The sequence below is a fragment of the Canis lupus genome, chromosome 12 (assembly GCF_048164855.1).
Source record: "Canis lupus baileyi chromosome 12, mCanLup2.hap1, whole genome shotgun sequence".
Taxonomy (NCBI): Eukaryota; Metazoa; Chordata; class Mammalia; order Carnivora; family Canidae; genus Canis; species Canis lupus.
The window spans coordinates 62,996,223-63,019,457 of NC_132849.1; the positions used below are offsets into that span (position 1 = coordinate 62,996,223).

The window sequence follows — 23,235 nt, forward strand, 5'->3', positions numbered from 1 at the left end:
TGTGACAAAGACATAGTAACCATCCATGAAGGCCTGAGCCCTGGGAGGGAAGGGCACCTGGGGGGAGCATGAGAGGAGAGCGATGGGCTCAGAAAAGAAGTGAGGGTGCAAGTCACCCCACACAGAAGCATGGCTCCCTACCCAACAACACAGGAGAAAGTTCAGAGCAGAACCAATGAAATAGAAAGCAGAGCGAAGAAATTGAGAAAACCAATAAAGCCAATCGTTAGTTCTTCAAGATTGTTAAGATTGATAAAACTATAGACAGTAGCACCTGGACAATGGAGAGAAGACACAAATGACCAGGAATGGTAGGCATGAGGGAGGTCACATCATGGGATCCCACAGATGTTAACATGATAAAAGAACACTATAAACAATTTCATGGGGCACCTGGGGGCTCAGTCAGTAAAGCTCCAACTCTTGGTTTCGGCTCAGGTCATGATCTCAGGGTCATGGGATGGAGCCCCGCATGCAGCTCCACATTCAGCAAGGAGTCTGCTTCTCCCTCTCTCTCTCTCTCTGCCCCTCCTCCTGCTCCCACATGCCCACTCTCCATCTTTCTCTCTCAAATAGATAAATAAATCTTTTAAAAAATAAAAGGGAAATGACTTCATGCTAATAAATTCAACAACCAAAATGAAATGGACAAGTCAAAAGAGACAAACTAACAAAGTTCACTCAAGAAGAAACAGACAACCCTAGGAGCCCTGTATCCAGTGCGGCAGCTGGATTTGTAGTCAAAAACCTTCCCACAAAGACAACTCCAGGCCCAGTTGACTCCACTGATAACTTCTATCAAACATTTAAGGAAGAAATGATACCAAAACTAGAGAGAGACATTACAAGAATAAAAAGCTACAGACCAGCATCCCTCCATGAACATAGACATAAAAATTACAAACAAAAGTTTAGCAAATAAAACCCAACAATGCATAAAAAGGGCAATATTTCACAGGTGGGGTCTGTCTCAGGAATGCAAGGTTGGCTTAATATCTGAAAATCAATCAATGTATTCATAATATTAACAAACAAAAAATGAAAAGCCACATGATCATCCCAGCAGACACAGAAGAAGGCCTGCCATTTCTAATTTAAATCTGAATCCTACATCCCACGCACAGGCCTGACCCAGCCACAGTGGGCACCGTGTTTTATCTTGTCCGCCTTCAGCCTTCTCCTCCTCCCTGCTCTTCCAGGGCTGGGCTGGAGGGCATGGGAAGGACAGCGTCTACTGTGATTGGAGCCGCTGCAGCTGACTTCCTTAGCAGGTGTCCAATGTGGCAGGTGTCCAATCAATAAAAGACTAGTCTTTTAGCTCATTATTATATTATCCCCAGAATTATGGGTATGTCCCCCAAGAAACACAAAGACATGGTGTATTAAGTAATGGTAAGTAATCAGATATTGGGGCACCCAGGTGGCTCAGTCAGTTAAGTGTATGCCTTCAGCTCAGGTCCTGGGATCAAGCCCCACGTCAGGCTCCCTGCTCAGTGGGGAGTCTGCTTCTCCCTCTCCTCCCTGCTTATGCTATCTTGGTCACAATCTCTCTCTCTCTCTCTTCTCTCTTCTCTCTCTCTCTTTCTAATAAATTTTAAAAATATTGTTTTAAAAAAGTAATCAGAGATGACCAAAAGGGGGTAAGGTAAGTAGTTTAGGTGAGCAGTAGAGATAGCAAGAGAGAGACGCCCACCGGTATGACCTACAAACCTCAGCCCTATGACTCTAGCCCTCCATCTTCGTATGGGACAGAAGGACCCAGATCTTAATTTCAGGCTATCTTTAGGGTCCACTCATGGGAACAGATTTCTTGGACCAAATCTTCCTTCAGTCAAAGCTCATTCAAGGTTGGCTACACCACAGATACACGTCCCTGAAAATACTACACTCCCACCAAGACAGAATTTACATATCCAACAACAACAACACAATCTGCTTTCAGTGACTTCTCCCACCACTTGTGCTCTCTCTGACTCTCACTCTCTCAAATCAATAGATAAAATCTAGAAGAAGAAGAAGAAGAAGAAGAAGAAGAAGAAGAAGAAGAAGAAGAAGAAGAAGAAGAAGAAGAAGAAAAAGAAGAAGAAGGGGAGGAGGAGGAGGAGAATCACACACCACCTCCCACCCTCTTTATTCAGGTGGCCCTGAACTTCTGTCACTGCTAGGAGTGTTTCTTGTTGGAAAGTTGCCCACTGCCCTGGCAAGTCACAGTTTAGGGTGGGTACATGACAAATATGACTTGATTCATCACGTGCCTTGCAATGCAGACCCTAAGGGAACAGCTCAATGCTTCTGAGGGCTCATGCTTGAGACCTGTGCTGGAGCTCCTAGGCTGCCCTTTACTGGACCTCGGGCACAGATCCCAGGGCACACAGAAGCCCTGCTTCTTTAAACTGCAGAGGGAGGGGACCAGCATGGATGTCTTCCTGGTACATGATACATGTCTCACCATTCAGCCGTCACACCAGTTCACGGAGCAGAAAATTCAAAATACCAAAACTACCACTGAGAGAAGTAAATACTCTTGAAATCTCACCTCTGAATACCCAACAAAATGACAAGTCTATGTTTAAAAAATAAATAAAAACCATATTACATTCTAAATATCAACAGGATATCTTGCTTAAAACCTAGCAATTTCTGTTGTTTATTTTAAAAAGTGGATCTCTTTTATACTTATTAAATGGATTTTTTTTTTTTTTGCTAAGAATCAGGTGATGTGAACAGAGTGATGGAAAGCTCCACCCTGTAGACCTTTCAAAAGTCTGTCAAGCACAACAATGTCGAGAACTGGGGCAAATCTTTAAATTTAGCATGATAATTAACTTCAACTTTAAGTGATGGACCTTAAAATAGCCTTTCCTGATGCCTGTCTTTCCAAATCCCCCCAAAACAAAAGTGAAGACTTTCAATAAATAATTGCACAAGTGTGTCTCAAAGATGACGGTCTTCCTAACCACGGTCTTAGAGTATTTTTACTGACTTCCATCATGTTACGAAGTGCTTTGATGAGTATGACAAGCTTTTACAATGAATTCGGGCTTTGAGAGCAGCATGCCCCTATGGGCATCGCCTACAAAATGCTGATTTTGTACAACTGACATGATTCAATACTGACACTCGATATTTTCCCAGGTCACCCCATTTATCCCATCTTTAATAATTAGCAGTGAATACTTACTTCCTTCAACTTTCTCATCTTTGTAGGTTTTCTGGGCACTATATGAATATAACTGCAAAAGAAGAAAGAAAAACCTAATTAGAAGGTAAGTATCGAAGTGGAAGATGGGAGCCTCTTCAAGAGAGGACTCCTTTTTGGCATTCCCATACGCGACTCCACAGCAACTTAAAACTAGAGTCAAGAGGAGCATGTGGGATGTTGACACCCAACAGCAAGGTCACCACAGGACCATGTCACACAGCAGCTGCCATTGACACCACCCACGGGAAACTGCCTCCTGAGTGACACTCTTTCCTTCCCATATCCTTAATAATCCAAAAGGAACTGTATCAATCATCTCATTCAACCTCCTTATTTACCAGGTCACCAAAGGGCCCAGAAGTGAGCTCACCCAGCATCCCTCCTGTGCAGCTCATCACCTGCACCACCACCACCCCCCATCACACAGAATTATATCGTTGTCCCCATTCTGCCAAAAGTGAACACCAAGAAGAGTCACCAGCATAACACCTATGTGAGAACTTCCAGAGAGCTCTCCATATGCCTCAAAAATAGGACACATATTTTTTCATGATAATAAACACCTTAATTTTAATTATATCTTTTAAAGTCTCTTTCTGATTTAAAAAAAATTACATATCTGAGATTGGTGTTGTTGTCAACAGTTTTAGCAATATTCAGACAGGTATGGACCAAGAGTTGGCAGCTAGAAAGAAAAGGGAATTAAGTGTTCAGTCGAGTCAGGAGTCACGAGCCAAATGCCTACAGAGGCCAGGCAGGTAATGACGATGCTTACACAGGGCAGCATTAGGGAATGCTGGGGACTATGGTGAGTGCAAGCCCACTTCCCATCTGAGCTGAGCAGAGCTCATTGCTCCAGGACACTGTTTTCACATGGAAATGCAGACAACTAAAAACACCATCCTTTTGAACAATCAAATCCTCTATTTTTTTTTTCAATAAAACTAAAATGTCGTGCTATTACATGAACACCCTTGTTATAAAACGTCCCAGCCAACTCACAGCTTTGAAACCCATGGGACCCAAGCTACACGTGGCCGCCCCAGATCTCTGGCTTACCACCACTCCTTGCAGCCTCCTCTGAGCTCTGCTTCCAGTTTTCACCCTCAAAATTCCATGTTTGACTATGAACACTAATCCCCAAATGAGACAACTTATTCTATCATTAAGTGGAAACAAAAAGTAAAAATAAGTGCCTGGGGCGCCTGGGTGGGGCAGTCGGTGGGTGTCCAACAATTGGTTTTGGCTTGAGTGGTGATCTCAGGGTCATGGGATCAAGCCCCACATGGGGCTCCATGCTCTTCGTAGAGCCTGCTTGGGACTCCCTCCCCTCTACCCCTCCCACTCATGCTCACTCTCTCCCTCTCCCTCTGTCTCTAAAATAAATCAATCTTTTTTTGAAAAGTAAAAATAAATGCAGAAAAACTAAGGCATAAAAAATCCTACAAAAGCACAAATGCTGTCTATTATTTCGAAGCTGGATTCCAAAGAACACACAAATACCACAGAAAGAAAGAACAGATAATTCCTCAGAGGTGCAGTGAACTGGAATCATCAGGCTGGTGCTCGGAGAAGGGCTTGGTGGGGCGTGGGTTTCCTTGGGGCTGGAGAGAGGGGAGCAGGCCTTTGAGCAGAGACTGGACGTTAATGTGCAATATCCCTCCTTGCTGCTTCCAGAGAAAAAGGAAAGGAAGAAGCCGCCTATTAGGATCAAGCCAGGCATTCACTAAATTTTAGCAGCACCACATTGGCTATGAACTAACCCCATTTTATCGATGAGGACATGGGCCCTCAGCAAAGTCATTTAATTGGCTAAATGCTGAGATAGGAACAACTAGGGTTCAATTCAGACCAGGTCTCTGTCCCTGAGTCCACATTTTTGATACTCTTTTCCTGACACCAACTATCCTCAGGGTATAAGCGGGAGGCAGGGAGACAGGAGTAATGTTTGGGTGCGGGCGAACTATGACAGTGTGATTTAAGGCTCTTTCATTTCAAATCTCAACAGCAAACTCATGTGGCAAACAGGAAATTTCTGGTATAATCCAAATACTATGGTGTCTCCTCCAAACACGTGCGTGAACACACACACACACACGTGCACACACACACAATGCCCTATTTACATTGTTTTTGTGAATATGGCTTTCTCCACAAAAGAAACCATGAATTCTAGGTTTTACTAGACTTTTTTTTAATGCAATTACTATCCTATGATATTTGTTTTATAGAAGGAAAACTTATGTTCTTCACCTCAAATTAATTCATTCCAGAATATGTAGGAACCGTTTGAATAATGACTGGATTCTATACAGATTTTCAATGTACCGTTTTGCAGCCATTCTTATGCTCAGAGCCCCAGGATGGCTAATACATCATCAGGTTTCACCGCAAAGTTCATTGGCTGGTGGCACAATTAGAAGATTATTTGCTGGAGAAAATTAATTTTAACTGCTCAGTGGCTCAGTAATTACAGAATACACATTCCAACAAGTGCCAGCTTACTGATACCAGCAGAGATCAAGCCAAAATATTTGTCAGAGCTTTATTCACCAAAATCTGGATTCTGATTTCATAGTTCATTGATCTAAAAAGTAGTGAAGAAAATGAAATTTAAATGTGTCTCCGTGATGAACTTCACGTGCAAACAGCATCCACCTACGTACAGCACTGAAGGTATATGGATAATGGCAGGGAATCGAAGCCACAGGAGAACCCCACCTGCCCTCCCCACCCCCCGTTGGCCAACTGGACCACACTGCCTCCCTCACGGAAAACACTAATGACAACCGTTAAGAGATTTGGGAAGAGAAATGCCTCAAAGTCTCAATATTTCGGCCACGTGTCCAAAGCTTTTCTTTTTTTTTTTTTCCAAAGCATTTCAAATAAACTATGAGTTTCCCTACCAAATCAGGGATCTGATAGAGCCTATTAGAAAATGCCTCGACCCGCAGGACAGAGGAAAGAGGAAAATGTATTGAGCATGTTGCGGGCATGTTGGCCCGTGCTTCTCAAGCTTCCTTCCTCATCAGCTCACACATAAAACATACACTGATTTTACAAGGAAATGTGTGTGTGGGGGGATTAATTACTTTTCATTATACATGCATTGAAAAGGATTTTAAAATCAATTTTTGTAGCAACATGTTCTCCTACCCGAATACTGGATTCTGGTAGAAAATCAAAATTCAGCATACGCAGTATCTAAGTCCGCTTGGGCTACAGTAGCAAAGACACCAGACTGAGTGGCTTCAACAGCAGACATCAGGGTGCCAGAGTGGTTCGGTTCCGGCGAGGGCCCTCTTCCTGGTTCAGGGATGGCTGCCTTCTTGCTGTGTCCTCACCTGGCAGCAAGGGCAGCAAGCTCTCTGGGGTCCCTTTTACAAGGACACTAATCCCATTCATGGCCGGATCACTGTCATGACCCATTCACCTCCCAAAGGCCCCACCTCCTAACACCCACACTGAAGATTAGGTTTCAACATGAATTTCCAGAGGAAATTCATATAACCAACCTGAAAAAAATCATCACAAAATCAGACATCTCTATGGATACGTTCTTGCAGGCAGTTCCCACACACAAGATTATCATTGTAATGAACTTGACTCTAAAATGTCATGGCATTAGTCCAATACCTCTCAGCAACTCGGATGGCTGTGGATTAAGATTTTCCTTCAAAATCAACAGGATGTTAAATTTGCATCTTTGCAGATGCCATTAAGAATTCAGATCACAAGCCAGCTTGCTCACAAAATTACACTATCTGGTGGTCCCGAAAATCTCACGTTACTAACTGAATCAGAGTGCTCTGGGGCTGGCAGTATTGGCAGCACGCAGATGAGCACAGATGCCCTCTCCAAAGAACCTCACCTTTGCCTCAGTCCTGGACGAAATTTCCTCATGTAAAATCCATATAAAAGGAGTCACATACAGGCAGAAAGTAGACTAACAAGGAGATCACTATCTCAACTGAGAGAAAACAACAAAAATAACAGAAACCGGGTTCCAACACAGCCACAGGAGGACAACATTTCAATAAAAGGCAAGCCTGGAAGTGCATGCAAGACTGAGAAACTCGAAAGAGTCATGTACGTGATTTGAAAAAGAACGAGGTAGAATTTTTTGAAATGAAAAAGTAAGTAAATTTAAAACTCAGTGAACTGGTTTGATGACATCTTACACACAGCAGAAAAAATTTTTTTTAATTTATTTTTTATTGGTGTTCAATTTACTAACATACAGAATAACACCCAGTGCCCGTCACCCATTCACTCCCACCCCCCGCCCTCCTCCCCTTCTACAACCCCTAGTTCGTTTCCCAGAGTTAGCAGTCTTTACGTTCTGTCTCCCTTTCTGATATTTCCCACACATTTCTTCTCCCTTCCCTTATATTCCCTTTCACTATTATTTATATTCCCCAAATGAATGAGAACATATAATGTTTGTCCTTCTCCGACTGACTTACTTCACTCAGCATAATACCCTCCAGTTCCATCCACGTTGAAGCAAATGGTGGGTATTTGTCATTTCTAATGGCTGAGTAATATTCCATTGTATACATAAACCACATCTTCTTTATCCATTCATCTTTCGTTGGACACCAAGGCTCCTTCCACAGTTTGGCTATCATGGCCATTGCTGCTATAAACATCGGGGTGCAGGTGTCCCGGCGTTTCATTGCATTTGTATCTTTGGGGTAAATCCCCAACAGTGCAATTGCTGGGTCGTAGGGCAGGTATATTTTTAACTGTTTGAGGAACCTCCACACAGTTTTCCAGAGTGGCTGCACCAGTTCACATTCCCACCAACAGTGTAAGAGGGTTCCCTTTTCTCCGCATCCTCTCCAACATTTGTTGTTTCCTGCCTTGTTAATTTTCCCCATTCTCACTGGTGTGAGGTGGTATCTCATTGTAGTTTTGATTTGTATTTCCCTGATGGCAAGTGATGCAGAGCATTTTCTCATATGCATGTTGGCCATGTCTATGTCTTCCTCACACACAGCAGAAAAATTAGCCAAAAGACTGATGTGCACAAAGTACCTAATGAACAGTACAAAGATAAAAGAGAGAAATTCAAGACAGAGAGGAAGATGCCTGGAGCTTAGCATCAGTGAGAAAAGCCGATCCACATTGACTCTGAAGCAGGAAACACAGAGAGAAGACGAGGCATCCTCTGAAGACGCAGTGGCTGATGAGTCACCACACCGGACTCCAGAGGGTTCGATCAATCTGCACTTGGACATACCGCTTAAACCACAGTACAGAGATCAAAAAATATATTTTTTAAACAGTCAGAAAAGATAAAATATTACTTTCAAATAAGTAAATTATGAGAACTGATTTCTTATCTGCAATCTTGAAGTTAGAAGTCAATAGAAAAGTACCTTCTGGGGCACTTAGATGGCTCAGTCCATTAAGCGTCCAACTCTTGGTTTTGGCCCAGGTCATGACCTCAGAGTGGTGAGATCAAACCCCACGTTGGGCTCCACGCTCAGCAGGCAGTCTACTTGGGATTCTCTCTCTCCCTCTGCCACTCCCCTAGCTCGCTCTCTCTGTCTCTCTCTCAAATATCTTTAAAAAAGATAAAGAAAAGAAAAAAAATACCTTCTGTGGACTGAAGGACACTGTCATCCACAGAATCAGACATCTATAAAAATGTATATGAAGAAGGAGGGAGAGAAGGCTTCCACCCCTGGGAACAATGGACTAAGTAACTCTGATCCACCTGTCCACTAAAAACTAATAAAGTTGAACAAAATGAAAACATTTACTTGAAACATAAGACATCTCACAAGGATAATGAGGAATTACTGGGCCAAGATCCAGGAAATAAAGGAATTCCAAACATGTAAGCCTAATACCTGGCGTCACTTCACCCCAGAGCTTTCTCTTCAACTGTGGACAGATGGCTGAGAGGTTGAACCGTGTCCCTGACAGGCTCTGTGGCCAGCAGCCAGAAGCACTTGCTCAGGGCACACGAGCGCTGGGGCTCCTTGTGAACTACCTTTCTCTGTGAACTGGGACCCGAGGGGGGGCCATCTTGTCTTCAAGTCTTCAGGATGGCCCAAGTGATCTTACATTCTAAAGGTGTATTAAGGTGATCAAGAACCGTTGATGACAGCTATCTGGCCCAAATACACAAAAAATCAACTTTGGCCAAAGACATATCACCCTAGGCCTCAAATTATTTCCCCAAATAAGTTTTGAAAGTACTGCCCAGCACACAGAGATAACTAGGCAGACAGAGAAGACGGCATGACAGAGAAACAGCAGCAACAACACACACACTGTAGCATCATCCGGGCTCCATCGCAGATCCCCGGTGCTAGGGAGAGCCAGCTGCTAAGTCACCTACGGAGGGGCTCCCACAGCAAGAATGAAGCTTCCGGCCTCAGCCCTGGGAGCGAACCTGGAAGCACCCACCCCAGTCAGGCCTTCAGATGACGGTAGCCAGCATGCTGATTACAACCTCAGGGGACTCTCTGAGCCAGAGCCACTCAGCTAAGCTGGTCTTGAATTCCTGATCACAGAAACTGTGATAATAAAGCTGTTTTGAGCCAAAACGCTTGGGGTGGTTGGTTATGCCGCGGTAGATCACGAATGCACCCCCCTGGAGAGAGTCTTACCCACGTGCACCAGCAGCCACGCAAAAGAATGTCTGCAACACTGTCCTTATTTATTTCAGCATAAAATTTAGAACAACCCAAATCAACCATCAACAGATTGGACAAGTGAACTGGTACTTTAGTCAATCAAAGAACACATGGCAGTAAAAGTGAATGACCTACAGCTACACACTAGTGACACGGATGAACCTCACAGCCTACTATCGGGTGAAAAAGCAACCAGCAGAAAACTGTATACGATTTGATCGCATTTACATAAAGTACACAAACGTGAAACATTGAAAAATCTGTCCTTTGAGGATTGATTATCATGAAAGGATGATTCAATGGCCAAAATAGTGGTGGTCACCTGTGGGAAAAGGATGGGGACGGAGGTGGCAGGTTTTCAAATCAGGTCATGCCTTCTCTTGCTCCAGAGTGGTGTTTACACAGTTTTACGGCCCAGCCTAGCAGGGGACGCGGCTGGAGGCCCACGATCACACGGCGTTCCTGTGGCCAGGCCGGGCCAGGAAGGCAGCACAGCAGCCTGGGGCAGCCACTTGGGGGTGACCCAGGTGGGAGTCCCGCCTTCCAGCCTGCTTCCCCAGCTCTGCGCATGGCTAACTCCCTTTCTCCCCCCCACCCCATCTTCCAGCCAAAGTCGCCTTTCCAGAGAGGCCTGACCTCATGGCCACTGCCCACCCACTCCTCTTCCCCAGGCCCTTTCTGATGCTAACACAGGTGCTGCTGGCAGGTGGACCCCAGCCCTCACCGCTGCCCACCAGGAGGAGCGGGCTGTGTGCACAGGAGTGCTGTCCGCTGGGGAGTCACCAGGTGCAGAAGGCGACCGGTGTGCCTCACGCTACTGCGCTCTAGCCAGGTCACTGCACGGAGAGTGACAGGTGCGCCACCCACACTCTGCGGGTCAGGCTCAGGGAGGGTGACAGGTGCGCCCTACGGTCACCGGGTCAATGCGCACCGAGAGCAGGGCGACAGGTGCGCCCCCACGCTCGCGCCCTCGCGGGGTCAGCGCGCACCGAGGGCGAGGGCGAGGGCGAGGGCGGGGCGGGGCGGGGCGGGGCGGCAGGTGGGCCCCGGGGGAGGGCCGGGGGAGGGCCGCACTCACTCGAGCTTCTTGAAGGGCTCGCGGCCTGCCGCCACGTACTTGCCGCCCGCCTGCAGCGCCTGCAGCTCCAGCACCCGGTGCCCGCGCGTGGGCGTGAACAGGCGCCGCACCCCGAACGGCACCTCCACCTGCTCCGTCAGCTGGTCCAGCAGCGCCTCGAAAGTGGCCGCGCGGCGCCGCGACAGCACGCACCTCCGGCCCGCGAAGAAGGCGTCCCCGTTGCGGTACACCACGATGGCCTTGGCGGGCGCGCTGTCCACCAGCCCCGGCGGCCCGCGCCACCCCATGGCCCCGCCGCCCGGGCCACCCGCCCCCGCCCCCGCCCGCGCTCCAGCCCCGGGCAGCCAGGCGTGGGCGCCTCTGCGGTGCGGCCCCGGCTCCCCGCCCCCCACCCCACCCCACCCCACCCCACCCCACCCCACCCCCCGCCGCGCTGACGCCCGCCTGCCATTGTGACCGCCCCGGCCTGCAGCGGTGGGGGGTGGGGGGAGTAAGGACGTCTGAGAGCCTAGGGAGGGGAGGGAGAGGTGGAGAGTGGGGCCGGGGCAGGGGGAGGTAGAGCCAGGGCAGGGGAGGGGGAGGGGGAAGGAGAGCCGGGCAGGGAAGGGGGAGGGGGCATCAGGAGCCTAACAGGTGGGGGGGGGGCAGAGCTCAGGGAGAGGGAGGCGCCACCCTCCTGATTTCCGTCCCTGCAGCCTGGTAGGAGCAGAGGATCCCCCCCCCACTCACCACCTTACCGCACCAGCGCCCTGTGGGGAGAGGCTGGGGTGGGGCGGGGGCATTGGGACCCTCTTGCTTTTTGGTTTTTTTTAAAGATTTTATTTTTTCATGAGAGACAGAGAGAGAGAGAGGCAGAGACACAGGCCGAGGGAGAAGCAGGCTCCATGCAGGAGCCCAAGGTGGGACTCGATCCCGGGTCCTGGCCTAGGCAGAAGGCATGTCCCAAACAGCTGAGCCCCTCCCACACCCCCTCAACGGCATCCCAGGCCCCTCTTGTGAATCAGAATCGTGTCCAGGAAGACCTGTGTGGGCCCCACATGTGGGAAGGTGGGTTCCTGGTCAGCTGGCACCAGGTTTCTCAAACGTCTACCTCGGAAGGCACCTTCATTTGGGGAACACCAATTCCAGGGGGTGGGTGTCCTTGGGGGTCATTCCCTGTCCTGGGAGAGGACACCCGTCCTCTTGAGCCCAGACCAGGCATTCCAGACCTGCTGTTCCAGGGGCTTGGATGAGCTCGAACTTGCAAAGGCAATGGGCCTGAGGACACCGGCTGCCAAGGCCACCTACGGGCGCACGGAATATACTGTAAATACCGGCATCTTGTGTTTCTGAAAGGGATCTTTCCCACCCGCTGCCTCCCCGCGCAGCCCATGCCGAAGCACCCACACCTCCCTGCACCAACGTGTCACAGCGACCCCTTTATTAAATCCCCAGGGATTACATCCATCTTAAAAACATTGATTGCTGGAACCCTCTTCGGTTTTTGGTGTTAAAAACGCTTCCGGAGGGGCGCAGGGCTGAGTCATCCCCCAAGCGCTGGGCCCCGCGGAGTCAGAGGTTCGCCCGGAAGCCCACTTTCACCGAGAATCTCATGGTGGGCCTCTCCCGGGGCCGCAAGAGGCAGATGGAGCTGGGGAAGCCCTTGAGCCGCAGGCGGCTGACACCCCCGTCGGGGGTGATGGTGAGCCTCGCGTGAGTGATAACGTCCTGGAGCTCCAGGGTCAGGCTGTGGAACAGGTGACTCTCGTCGGCGGACAGCTGGAAGAGGCAGGGAAACGGCCTGGGGGTAACGCAGCTCGAGGCCCACGCGGCCTGGCTCACCTGGCCGGCTCACCTGGCCGGCTCACCTGGGCCATCCCTCTGGGCAGGCTCAGGGCCCAAAACCAGGGAAGTTACTCACTGACAACAGGCCGCTTGGCCCCCAGGAAAGCTAGGCTAGCAGGGATCACATGGCCTGGCAATAGGGACCTGAGCTCGCGGGCCCATGGTGTCTGTGGTTCTTAATGGTTAGTGAAGCAGACACACCGACAAGGAAAAGAAAGTAAGAAGCAAGCATGTTGGTGCCTCCCGGAGGTCCTGACCCCCTGCTGTGACCCGAAAGTGACTACCTCCCACGGGATCGAAGAGGACACTTCCAGAACATCTCAGAATCCATCCCACAGGAGGACACACCATTATAGCCTTAAATATGCTAGTCACCCCTTCTAAAAAGTCAATATACTAAAGAAACATTTTCTGTGTGTGTGTGTGTGTATGGAAATACAGAGTATATATGGAAATATATAGGAAATATAAAGAATATATATATTCTTTGCACATGATGGTTTAAAAGAAAACTTGGCTGTTAGAAATGCAAAGGTATGAAAAACGAGAGCCTCTCTTTTATTACATGAACCCACAAATATGTTTGGAAGCTCCTTCCCTTTACTGTTGAACGGAGCAGAGGGTTTGGCAAGCGAATCCAAGGGAAGGGGCCGGGCTGGGACGAGCCTGCACAGCCCCCATGGGCGCCATACCTTCGTGACTGGAAGCAGCGGTTTCCACTTCTGGCCGGGAAGCTCCCATTTCTGCTTGATCATGTCCTCTTCCTCCTGGGTCGTCAGGATGCAACCGTCCAGCTTACAGCTGTCGGGAGAATTGCCTGTCGGAGCAAACGCACAGTGACTCTCCCTGCTGTTGGTACTCAGCGGTTTGGCTCAGGCTATTGGACTTTTTCATCAAATCAAAGACCCAGCAGAGAACAAACTGTCTCTGAACAACACCCAACGTGTGACACACGTGAGAGAAGGAATGTACCCAGTCATGACGGGGTTGGATTGCCGGATGAAATCTAGGTGTGTGTTTTTCAGAGGAATCAAAATCGGCCTGACATACGTGAACGGGCTGGTGCATCCGAGTTTGGATCTGAGTTTACTTGGAAAGTTGAAGGTATCTTCATTAAGCACCCTAGATTGCACAGCTAAATACTTGGGTACAGCCACGTGGCTCGCCTGAAGCTATTATGAGGCTGGAAGACACTTTCCTTACAGCATCAGACTCGGTCATGCAAAGCGGAAAGGAAGACCGAGCTGAGTTAACTGGTCAGAGCGTGGCGCCAACCCGAAGTGCTGTGTTCCGGGGTGTGCTAAGTGCTCCCTGGGTGAGACACAGGGTCCTGAGTCTCTCTTCTCTCTGGAATGTCATCAGGGTTGTGCCCAGTGGGGTTGCAGGACCACACTCTTTGTGGGGAGAACCGCCTTAGGGGTCCCCTAAGACTTGAAGATCAGCAGAGGAAGGATTGAAACAAAATCTGTATCTGACCTCTCAGGTGAGAGGGCTCGCTCCTGGGTGCACGTGGAAACCCAAAAGATGCAGGAGAAGAACATTAAAGCCACTATTTGTGTCTCTATTTCTTTAATATCTACCCACATACGTGCATATCAAGGCTTGTGCACTTGAGATTTCAGCTGGGTACAGCACGCCCCCCATTCCAGGCCTGGCCTCACGTTGTGATGGACAGAGCCCAGAGAGCCAACAGCAGCAAACTCAAGACGGTGCAGGCCAGCCCCCTAGTTACACGGATGTACTGACTGTGACCTGGGTCTAATTAACCTCTCGCTCACAAAACTAACCAGTGATGTTGAACTACCCATGCAGAGCCCTGTGGATGAAAGATGCCACCAGAAACACAAGCATCCACGAACCGCAAGAACAGAATGGAGCTGACATCGGCCCCTGACCCAGGAGGAGCTCTTCATCAGCTGTGTTGAAAAGTGAAAACAGTAACCCGATAATCAGATCTAAAATAGTCTTCCAAAAAAGAGGTCCCAATGACCCATACATCCTGAAATCATTAAATCCATGACCACTGAAGAAGAGCTTCCCTTTAAATACATATTGTGCCTTGGTTTGGTAGTTAGCGCTTAAGCGAAGTCACAGTGATTCGCGAGACATTTAAACATCGAGACATCCGAAATATGAAAATAAATTGCCACTGTTTACTGACAACTAAACAACCATGAGACACCCAATCCAGTAGGTATGTAAATCTCACCCAACAGGTTTCATAACTGCTCTTGAATTTTGTCAATATGATGACATGTGTATACTTTTCATAAGAAAGTAGGTATTGAATATCAGGGGTGCTTAGTGCCAATATTTTTTTACTAATGGAAGAGCATGGTTTTGAAAATGTGTAGCTTCCTGCCTTAAAAGTCCAGTCTGGAGTGGACATGGTCGCCCCCAACCACCTGCCCCAGTAAGATGATGCCCCATCCAGTTCTTCCCGTGTCCTAATCACTATTTCACACTCTTCCCAGTGAGACCCAGGGTCCCCGTAGTAAAGAGTCCTACAGCATCACAGAATCTCATCCAACTTTGGGGGAGGGAAGGATCATCCAATTCTGACATTTTATAAAGAAAAAGTAAGGTACCAACAGTTCATGGAAATTGCTCAAAACCACACATCATCTGAGTGTTGAAGCCACGTCCCGAGTCCACCACCCTGAGCTCTGCTCCCACAGGATCGTGTCATCTCCATAACCAGCACTCCATTAGATGCATTTCTGGACAACTTTGCATTTACCTTTAAAATATGTTGTATCAATTTCAATTTGAGTTATTACTCCAGGGTGTGCCAATCGGAAAACGGCCCATTCAGAACCCGGAACCAGGAGAACACCATTCTCATCATTCTGGAATCCAAAAGGAAAAAGGAAAAAAAAAAAAAAAAAAAAAGATAAGCCAGCATGGTGCCTTTCGAAAAACGAATTCTGAAAACCAGCCAGTGAAAAATGTTGACACATACTTGTGATATTTACTTCTTACTATAAAAGAGTGTTTCCCATGCCAATACGTAAATTACTTTTTGTGTTAATGGCCCCTTGGCCTATTAGTCCTTAAATGCCTCATACGGACTCATGAGTTTAGGGTACTTGGTAAGTTTTCATCTATTTTTTATATGATTTTCTAGGTCGATTATAAATTTGTGCATGATGGGACCCATAGGAGGGGGTCTGGGTCTAACCCAGCCCCAGGTCCTCTAATCAATTTGTTTTGACCTTTTGAAGTAGTTAAGTTCTTGGTCAAATCTATACCAGTATATGGTCTGCCTCCAAATGTTCCTTTACAGTAGAAGTGTTGGCTGACATGAAAACTAACCCAGGAAACGGGTGTTCACCAGTTAAGTTCTCAGTGGGATTCACACGCTGAAAGGTGTTTTGTTTTGCTTCGTTTTGACTTTCACCTCTCACAGTAGACGCTGGCCAAACTGGACGGCTGAGCCAGCTCTAGAGTCCCCAACCTGCCATAGCCACAATGGTGGTCTCATCCAGGGACACACAGATACCAAAAATGATTCAACCAGTGTTTTGGGTTTTTTTTTTCCTCCAGCTCAACCAGTGAATTTATCCATGGGTTTTCTATCATTAAATTGTAGATCCCCGTTTCTTTATGAAAGAAACAGGGACATTGCAAAATGGGTTGGAGTGGCCGTTGTGGCCAGCACGGGGCCTCCTGGGTCCTGCCGTGACCATACAGTGAAGCAGCAGAGGATCCAGGAAACACAGACTACTTCCAGAACATTGCCTGAGAGGTTCTGAAATAAGCATTTCCTTGCTGTCAATTTAAAATGAGATATAGGGCAGCCCGGGTGGCTCAGCGATTGAGCCCTTGCCTTGGGCTCAGAGAGTGACCCCGGGGTCCTGGGATCAAGTCCTGCATTGGATTCCCAGCATGGAGCCTGCTTCTCCTTCTCCTGTGTCTCTGCCTCTATCTCTGTGTCTCTCATGAATAAATAAAATAAAATCTTTTTAAAAAACAAAAAATAAATAAATCGAGATATAGGGAACTTTACATCGTGGCTGTTTTGAACTTCTTACCTCTAATACCGGCGGCCTGTCCAGCCTTCTCGCCGTCTCCCAGCCGTCTGCCATTGACCTGGCCTTGCCGACTCCTGCCAGGCATGACACGGTTTAACGGGAATGTCACAGGATTTTATCTTAAATGTGAGCATGAATGCACTGGCATAATTTTACATTCCAGACCCCACGCGCCTGAGCATTGCTACGTAAGTCATTTTCATTCAACTTAGGGCTTTGTTAACATACAGCCAGAGATTTAGTAAGTTTTCCTTTTCCCTTCAAGCCAAAATTAGGAAGGAAAATCACATTGATTCACTTCACATCATAAAGGCATCAAATCCTGTGTATGGACCGTTGATCTCACCCACTCCTGGGATTTGAGACGGCACCTTCCTCTTAAATCATTCATTCCATATGAGGGTGCTTAATGCTGGTGCCCAGACGCCCCAAATAAACACCAGCTCCCAGAGCATCATCTTACCGATCATATTGTTTGGATGCCCGAAGTGTGCATTGCTGTATCCTACACAGGTGCCCCCGTGAGCGATGGCTACTAGGTCAAATGGTTCTTTGGGGTCGGTTGCAGTCCAGTCTTTCTGCCCCATACCGTACACTCTAAGACGTGCGATTCCACCATCTGAGGAGGAAAGAGGCCGGAGTTATTCCTTACTTGGAAAGATGGCTCTTTGTGGTTCATGACCAACAAAGCCCTCCACAAACTGCCCGCTCTGTTTCTCAAATACACCAACCCTCCTGCCCCCAGGGCCTTTGCACCTGCCATTCCTTTGTACTGGAACAACTTCCCCAGCTCTCCAAAAGAGCCTCCTTGTTGTTAGGTCTCACCATCGGTGTATTGGTCCCAAAAAGGCTTTTCCTCTCAGCTGGTTACATCTTTCCAGCTCTGCCCAGCCCTGCCCAATTCTCTCAGGTTGGGGTGTACAATCCCTACCTCCCGCATATTTATTTCAGAGCTCAAATCACAGTATGAAATTATCCTGTAATTTTATTTGTTTAAGCCCCTACTGATATCAGAGGCCCAGAACCAGGATATAAAATTTTTGACAGCCAGGATAATGATCTATCTGGTTCTCATCTCTATCATCTCTTAGAACCAGTCCTGGTACATAGTCAGTGCTCATATTGTTCATATTTTTTACAGGATTAATAACTCCAAGAAGGTCAAAAAGCAATTGGAAAATTCACCATAGATACAATGTTTGATGCCACAGATTACCATTGCTAAGTCCCACACAGGCTCATGCAAGAGCCTCATGTTTTTATTTTTATGACAACACATTACTTAGCAATATGACTGAGAACAGAAAAGATAATATTCACAAAACCAGATCACTTCCGAGAACCACAGCAGCCAAGATTAGGTCTGCAGAGCAGAGAGTTGCCGCCAACATCAGCTCACATTATCTGATTCTAATAAGGTGAATATTTTTATTTGTTTAAATAGTACTTCCTGGAAGACAGGAGCAAGCTTTTTTCATTAATTGGAATATTCTACTGAAACCAAGCCCTATATATTTTTACATGAAAAATTTGATGAAACTGAGCAACTTAAAAAAATTTCAGAACATTTTTTTAGTAGACCAGTCTTGACATTTACAATAAATAAAATCAAACTGAGCTAGTATAAAACCCTAAAAAAACATAATAGAGGGAGTAATTTAGCAGGAGCTAACCTAGGAGAACCACTGCTCTGGTTCACTGGACTTCGTGATCCACTTAGATGGTATAACAGACACTTGTCTGTTGAGTGTAAAGTTGATTTGAAATTTAAAAAAAAAAGATTCTTATTTGCAGAGTTAATATCCAGCCTCCCTTTTAATCAAAACTATCAAGGGTATTAAATATACCCCTCCATGCTCTGAAAAAGTAAACTTTGCCACCCTATGTGTCCCATCAGGTTGTCCTACTGCTTCCATCCCCTTTATAACTGGACAGGAGAAAATATTTGCAAATCATACATCTGATAAAGGATTTGTATCTAGGATATATAAAGAACTCTTAAAATTCAATTAAAAAAACAACTTAAGGATGGGCAAAAAACACTTTTCCAAAAAAACACGTTTATATATGCATGTTATATATGTAAACATATACAAATGGCCAAGTAAGGAACTGAAAATGTGCTCCCCACCATTAGTCATTAAAGAAATACAAATTAAAACCACAATGAGATACCACTTCACATCCTCTAGGAAGGCTACCGTCAAAAAGTTAGATAATAGTAAGTGTTGGCAAGAATGTGGAGAAATTGGAACCATCCAAACTGCAGCTGAGAATGTAATACGGTGTAGCCATTTTAGAAAACAATCTGATCATTCCTCCAACAATTAAACATACAGTTATCACAGGACCCAACAATCCCAGTCCTACATACATCCCCAAATGAAACACTCGTGCAGGAATATTTATCGCAGCACTATCCATAGGCAGCCAACAGTGGAAACAACCGTGATGTCCACCAACGGACCAACTGTATGAACAATGTGGTTCCTCCATGCGATGGAATACCCATTCTGCCATGAAAAGGAATTATGGACCCCTAACAATGCTACAACACGGATGAGCCCTGAAAACATGCTAAGTGGAACAAGCGAGTCACAAAAGACCTCTTATATGAAATGTCCAGAATAGTCACCAATATCCAGACAGAAGGTAGATTAATGGTTGCTTAGGGCTGATGGAGATGAGGGTTGATAGTTATAGGATGGGATCTCTTTTTGAGGTGATAAAACATTCTAAAATTGACTGTGGTGATGGCTGCACGTTGCTGTATATTTCCGTAGACTTTAAATTGTTCATATATTGACATATACTATAAACCGCTAAATTGTGCATTTCAAGTATGTGAATTGCATGACATGAGAATTACATTACAATAAAGCTGTTTAAAAAAGGAAAATGAGGGTCATTTGCACGCACTATTTCATCTGCTAGTGCATCCGGCAAGGGAGAAATCTTTAGGAGATATTTAACCTAATACAGCTTAGTTCTTTCATATCCTAATTGACCTCATACTTTTTCCTTTTTTTAATATTTTATTTATTTGAGAGAGATCAAACACGAGTGGGGGTTGGTGGGCAGAGGCAAAAGGAGAAGCAGACTCCATGTGGAGCAGGGAGCTCAATGTGGGGCTCAATCTCGACCCTGGGATCATGACCTGAGCCAAAGGCAGACACTTTAACTGAGACACCCAGGCGCCCCGACCTAATGCTTCTTCAATAACTACCAATGGATGGTTGAGTTGGAATGAGAATTCCCTAGAGCACAAAAAGGGCAAATTATAACCCTAAAATGCTAGAGCGATGAGTGACTTCACTTTGATACATGACTCACGTTAAGAAGCCACAGACAGATGAGTCCATGTCAAACTTACCTGGGAAAATGTTGAGTCTTATGTGACTCCATCTCTCCTGGGAATTGACAGCAAAATAATTGTGGCTGGACGCAGGCTTTCCTGGTTTAAGCTCTGTCATGGGGACCAGGTAATTCCAGTCATCAGACTTTAGCTAGCAATAAATATAAAAATGTTAGCAGTGGCTCCAGGGAACAATAAATTCTCTCATCCTACGGCTCGTGTGGGATCCACAGGATACAAATACTTTGGCATAAAAATTGATGATGGATGCCTAATAAAATACTTTAATAAAAATACTAATAAAGATTAAGTCCCAGGTCTAACAAACAGAATAAAGGCCTAAGGGTTTTTTTCATCCTGATGAAATGATGGTGGCCAGAGAACAGGCAGGAGGGTTGGGAACTGAAGGACACCATCTGAGATTCCCTCTGGGGATTCTTAGAAGAAACCAGAATTATGACGTGAACATTTAGTAAAAAAACAACCTGTTCTCTTAGGCCCTGAGACCTGAGGTTGACCAGTTGACCTGAATGTTGTGATCATTTCTTCTAGGTCAGTGCTCCTCAAACTTAAGGAACTGTGTGGCTGACATTATTTATTTTCTAGTCTGCTACGATCGACACTTTTGTAAGGCACGATATAAATCAATTACTAGACAAACTTTAAAAAACAAGAGTGTGCCAGAACACAAGCCCATGTTGTTTATCAGATTCATCAGGCATAAGATTGCTTTGTCATACTGCTGTAAAAGGTACCTGAACTCTTACTGTGGATTTCTATATTAATCTCATCCGGGCAGCATCCGGCAGATGAGCACAGGTAAGCAGAGCGCCCTGAGACACGCTACTCTAAACCTCGCGGAGCCCATGCCACTCCCTCGTGCGGGGTTGCATGAACCACTTGCAAAGCATCTGCAAGGTTTGCGGGGCAAGTAAATGAGGGGAAGTGTGCCTGGGGTTGAGGGTCCTCAGGAAACACCCTCGTGGCCTGGCATGCAGAGTGGTGTCCTTGCCACCCCAGCCACCATGACAAGCCCCCATCCTGTTTGCAGGCATACCTCTGCAACAGCCTCAAACTCCTCTGGTGTGGCTGCGGCTCCCATCCTGACTCCTCTTTGTGGGATCTCTGGTTGTTTATCTGAAGGTAGATTGACCAGTAGGGTTATGGTTGGTGTTCAAAGTCAAAGAGAGTATACTCTCTTAGTGGACTGTATGCTCACTTTCATTTTGCCAGATAACCCCATAGATAACATTTCTTAAGTCAAAGAATCAGATGATCCAAGTAATAGACACACTTGAAGCTCCTCAATATTTAAAACACTACGTAATTCCAAAAAGTGCTGCAAAACATCTGGCAGGACGTGTGCTTGTCAAAATAGTACACACCATCTCCAAGTTAAGTCCAACTGCTACAAATTTATCACATGAGTAGAGTTTTTAGAAGTTGGATCAACGGACATTCTGGCACATTTGCCAGGTCTGTTCCAGAAGCAGGATTTCCCCTCCACCCCCACATGGCATCCTTGGAATTGACATTTGGGCGATATCCCAGACAGTTGCTGGCTTGCGGGAGGCATCTTACTAATTGTCATTAGTCATTTCCTGCCTCCACAGTAGCATCTCTCCATCAACACCTGACTCTTCGGCTTCCCCCCACTGTCGTCTGGAGCAAGGCCCATCTTTCCACAGAGCCTCGTACAAGGCTGGGACACAATGTCTCAGCGTAAATTTGCCAACTGGCATGACCTATCTTCCCTAAGTACATGTGTATACACACACATAATGGCACTTGTTTCTTTTTTAAAAAATGCTGGGACCAGCATCAGATTGTGCCAGTTGAAGGAATAACAACAGTCTAACTTACCGAGCCTGTGGGATCCACGTGGTCCTGCATCCCACAAGGCAGCAAGGAACCCTTCCTGAAAACCCCATGGCTACCGCACCGTTATGCACACTGGGGTAGCCACAGAGAAGCCAATGCCACCTGTCCACAGCTGGCCCAGACCTAGCTCCACACTGTCCCCGTGGCCCACTCCCTGCCACCCTCCCCTGCAACCTGTTTGTCAAACCTGGTGGTGCCAGGAGGATGTGCCTCTGGGAGAGGCCTGAAGAGTGTGGGAATAACAAACCCTACATTTGGTCAAGCTAAAAATCAAACATCACAGAGCACCAAATCGGGAATCCAAGTTCTAAAGCCCCGAGTGACATGACCTCAGACAAGTGGCTGAACCTGTCTGGGCGGAAAGTGCACGTCAGCAGGCTGGGCCGATGGGCCCCACGACCCCACAGCACCCATTCTGGGTTCTCAAGGCACCTTCTTCCAAGTTTGCTGCTTGAATTGACATTCGAGGAGCATAATCTCCCATGAAGTAAGAAATATCCACATCAAAGCCCCGGATAATCCCTTGTATCCCCAGCTTGATGATGCACCAGTCGTGACCTACAAGACGAAAAAGTACATCCCGTCAGGTTTAACTCGGAAGACAAAGCGTGTGATTGAACAGAACTGAAGTGAAAACAACAGCAACATCGTCCTCCCGCCAAGAAAAGTGCACACAGGTCAACTCCCAGCTATGACTTAAAGATCCCCCATCACGTGGCCACACGAGGCCCCCATGTCCCATGAGAACCCCTGTTCCAGTCACAGCAGGACACGTGTAGGCCTTGAATCCAATTCCGGTTTCCAAAGTGAAAATTGGCCTGAGCCTCGTTTCTTCAACTGTGAATCAGGGGCGAGAACAGCTTCCCTGAAGGTCAGATGTGACTGCAATGTAGACGACACTGGCCCAGCTCGGCAGGTGCTCAGTGTGGATCCGGGCGTCCTGGAAACGGCACACTCACCATCATCTCACGCTCTCAGGACTTCCTGGGGGGGCCCGCCCGGTTCACCACCTGCATCTGCTAAGGTCTAGGAAATCTCAGAGTCCTAGGTCACCAGGTAGTTCTTGGTTACTTGCAGGTTCATTAGAATCTGATAAAGTCTGGAGTCCCTTAGAAATACCCAGTATCTCTGTAGCACTTGAGACAGACACACACACACACAAAAAAAATTGGTTATTTGCCTAATGCTGGATTAGTTTGTTTTTATGG

General features: G+C 46.7%; 2 protein-coding genes across 17 annotated transcripts in view; both read right to left on the bottom strand.

The window, feature by feature from the left end:
- DCDC2C (doublecortin domain containing 2C) overlaps positions 1 to 11,234 on the bottom strand; it is a 93,961-nt gene extending 82,727 nt beyond the window's left edge. For 12 of the 16 annotated variants that reach the window (XR_012004918.1, XR_012004917.1, XR_012004916.1 and 9 more), the window contains exons 1-2: positions 10,934 to 11,234; positions 3,182 to 3,233 (exon numbers count right to left, since the gene is read on the bottom strand). Coding sequence is in view for 6 of the 16 variants with exons in the window: in XM_072771221.1 (XP_072627322.1) it covers positions 3,182 to 3,233; positions 10,934 to 11,220 (339 nt within the window). In the remaining 10 variants the exon portion in view is untranslated. Of the gene's footprint in view, positions 1 to 3,181; positions 3,234 to 10,579; positions 10,755 to 10,933 lie in introns of those variants that run through there. The other 4 variants (XR_012004921.1, XR_012004923.1, XR_012004924.1 and 1 more) reach the window with 4 other exon arrangements.
- Positions 11,235 to 12,338: 1,104 nt separating this feature from the next.
- Positions 12,339 to 23,235, bottom strand: part of ALLC (allantoicase) — a 29,431-nt gene continuing 18,534 nt past the window's right edge. Inside the window, exons 5-12 of the mRNA XM_072771223.1 lie at positions 22,460 to 22,585; positions 21,204 to 21,283; positions 20,165 to 20,297; positions 17,255 to 17,410; positions 16,792 to 16,865; positions 15,498 to 15,606; positions 13,450 to 13,574; positions 12,339 to 12,691 (exon numbers count right to left, since the gene is read on the bottom strand). Coding sequence (XP_072627324.1) covers positions 12,485 to 12,691; positions 13,450 to 13,574; positions 15,498 to 15,606; positions 16,792 to 16,865; positions 17,255 to 17,410; positions 20,165 to 20,297; positions 21,204 to 21,283; positions 22,460 to 22,585 — 1,010 coding nt within the window. The 3' untranslated portion in view covers positions 12,339 to 12,484. The remainder of the gene's footprint in view (positions 12,692 to 13,449; positions 13,575 to 15,497; positions 15,607 to 16,791; positions 16,866 to 17,254; positions 17,411 to 20,164; positions 20,298 to 21,203; positions 21,284 to 22,459; positions 22,586 to 23,235) is intronic.